Source organism: Populus trichocarpa, chromosome 1 (genome assembly GCF_000002775.5).
Source record: "Populus trichocarpa isolate Nisqually-1 chromosome 1, P.trichocarpa_v4.1, whole genome shotgun sequence".
Classification (NCBI taxonomy): domain Eukaryota; kingdom Viridiplantae; phylum Streptophyta; class Magnoliopsida; order Malpighiales; family Salicaceae; genus Populus; species Populus trichocarpa.
The window spans coordinates 18025872-18027922 of NC_037285.2; the positions used below are offsets into that span (position 1 = coordinate 18025872).

General features: G+C 38.6%; 1 protein-coding gene across 1 annotated transcript; it reads right to left on the bottom strand.

Annotated features, from left to right (window-relative positions):
• Nucleotides 1-249: 249 nt before the first annotated feature.
• On the bottom strand, nucleotides 250-1727 carry LOC112328224 (uncharacterized). The gene is made up of 3 exons (XM_024605640.1): nucleotides 1469-1727; nucleotides 934-1332; nucleotides 250-614 (listed from the first exon to the last, which is right to left on the bottom strand). The coding sequence occupies exons 1-3, from the start codon at nucleotides 1725-1727 to the stop codon at nucleotides 250-252; spliced, it is 1023 nt and encodes a 340-aa protein (XP_024461408.1).
• Between the last annotated feature and the right edge of the window lie 324 nt (nucleotides 1728-2051).

Consider the following 2051-nt stretch of genomic DNA (forward strand, 5'->3'; position numbering starts at 1 on the left):
ATGACTGCATAAAATAAAGACCAAACACCTGCAACATAAAATGAATCCTTTAAGTAAAGCTCTACTGAAGGGAGAAAGAAAAGCAAATGGATTCAATTTGCACTAATAACTTTGTAGACCAAGTTGTCACCCTGATATTCTGTGTTTTCAATGTCTTCGTGCTGTATGGGTTTCACTGATATCTTTCCACCAATCTTTGGAGAAACTCGACCCCGTCGACTGTAGCACTGACCGACTCTGATAGTACTCTTAAAGATCTGTATCAATCTGCTGCAAAGTATCTCTAGTGATCCAAGTGCAATCTGAATCAGGTCGGCTCACCCAGCGAACTAGAAACTGTTGAACCTCACCATTCCTGTTAAAAACAACTTGTTCATCCAGAATAGCATCAATATTATCCTTTTGTGCTGATGTCAAGGTGAAAGAGATAGAGGTTTCAATAAGAGCATCAGAAGGGGAGTTAAGTGGTATCTCAAAGGGATCATTTGGAATAGGAAGTGGCTTATGGTATGCAACTAGATCCTCAATGTTAAATGTAGAGCTAATGCCAAAATCATGTGGTAAATCAAGAACATAAGCATTTGGACCAACCCGTTGTAGCACTTTGAAAGGCCCTGCATTATGTGCATGCAATTTTTGATTAGTTCCCGAAGGAAACCGCTCGGGTCTAATCCGTATCATAACATAGTCTCCCACATTAAACTCATTATGTCGTCTATGTAAATCGGTTTAAAGTTTATATTGCGCATTAGTTGCTTGAATCTGTTTAGTGATCTCAATACGCAAATCCTGAATTCTACGTGCAAAAGACTTGGCTGACTCAGACACTCTAGCATGAAGACATGAGAAGAAGGTCTAAAAGTTTCCTAGGCTTGTAACCATGCACAACTTCAAAGGGACTCATGCCTATTAACTTATTGATAGAGTTATTACAAGCAAACTGGGCCATAGGAAGAATCAAATCCCCATTCCTATTATGATCACTCACTAGACACCTTAAAAGGTTGCCTAAACTCTTGTTAACCACCTCAGTTTGACCATCAGTTTGGGGGTGGTAAGCGGTAGAAAACTTCAATTTGGTTCCCACCATATACCAAAGGGTTTTCCAGAAATAACTTGTAAATCTAACATCCCTATCCGAAACTATGGTATGAGGAAGACCATATAGCTTGACAATCTTGTCAAAATAGAGTTTCGCAACTCTGGAAGCATCTGTGGTCTTAGTACAAGGAATAAAATGGACTCTCTTAGAGAAGCGGTCGACAACCACAAAAAAGGAATCATGTTTCTTTGCAGTACGTGGAAGCCCAAGCACAAAATCCATACTTACATCTTGCCAAGGGCAAGTGGGAACGGGCAACGGGGTGTAAAGACCAGTATTTTGTTTTTTATTTAGTTAGTTGGCAAGTTCGACATTGACCTATCAATTTAGCAACATCTCTTTTCAAACTAGACTAGAAAAACTGACGTTCCACCTCTTTGATGGTTTTATTCCTTCCAAAATATCCTGAAAGACCTCCAACATGAATCTCCCATATCAAAAATTCACGCATGGATGTTTTCGGGATACAAAACTTATTATCCCAAAATAAATATCCTTCTTGGAGGTGATAACCATTTATAACATGGTGATTCTCATCCTTCAATGTCAAGAATATTTCTCCAAATTCTGAGCAAGATTCATACTTCTCTTTGAGTCTCTCAAATCCTGTAACTTCAACACTCATTACGGATAACAGAGTTACCCGGCGACTCAAGGCATCTGTAGCTTTATTCTTCATTCCAGATTTATGTTTCATAACAAATGAATATGTTTGCAAATATTCAACCCAATGACCATGCATGTGATTAAGTTTCTCTTAGGAGTTGAGATAGAGGAGGGCCTTTTGGTCAGAGTAAAGAACAAACTCCTGTGGTAGCAAGTAATGGCGCTAATAGCAGAGGGCCTGAACCACTGCATAAAATTCCTTATCATAGGTTGAGTTTTTTTGTTTGGCCTCTGATTAGTACTTAAAAGTGCATTTTTATCAAGGTTTTATATCATCATTTTG

What these genes read in the sequence shown, in the direction of transcription:
- LOC112328224 (XM_024605640.1), bottom strand. Translation starts at nt 1,727, where the DNA reads ATGAGTGTTGAAGTTACAGGATTTGAGAGACTCAAAGAGAAGTATGAA. An exon ending in AACCATCAAAGAGGTGGAAC is followed by an intron (nt 1,333 to 1,468) that starts GTCAGTTTTTCT and finishes GCCCTTGGCAAG; the next exon opens with ATGTAAGTATGGATTTTGTG. An exon ending in TCCTATGGCCCAGTTTGCTT is followed by an intron (nt 615 to 933) that starts GTAATAACTCTA and finishes CACATAATGCAG; the next exon opens with GGCCTTTCAAAGTGCTACAA.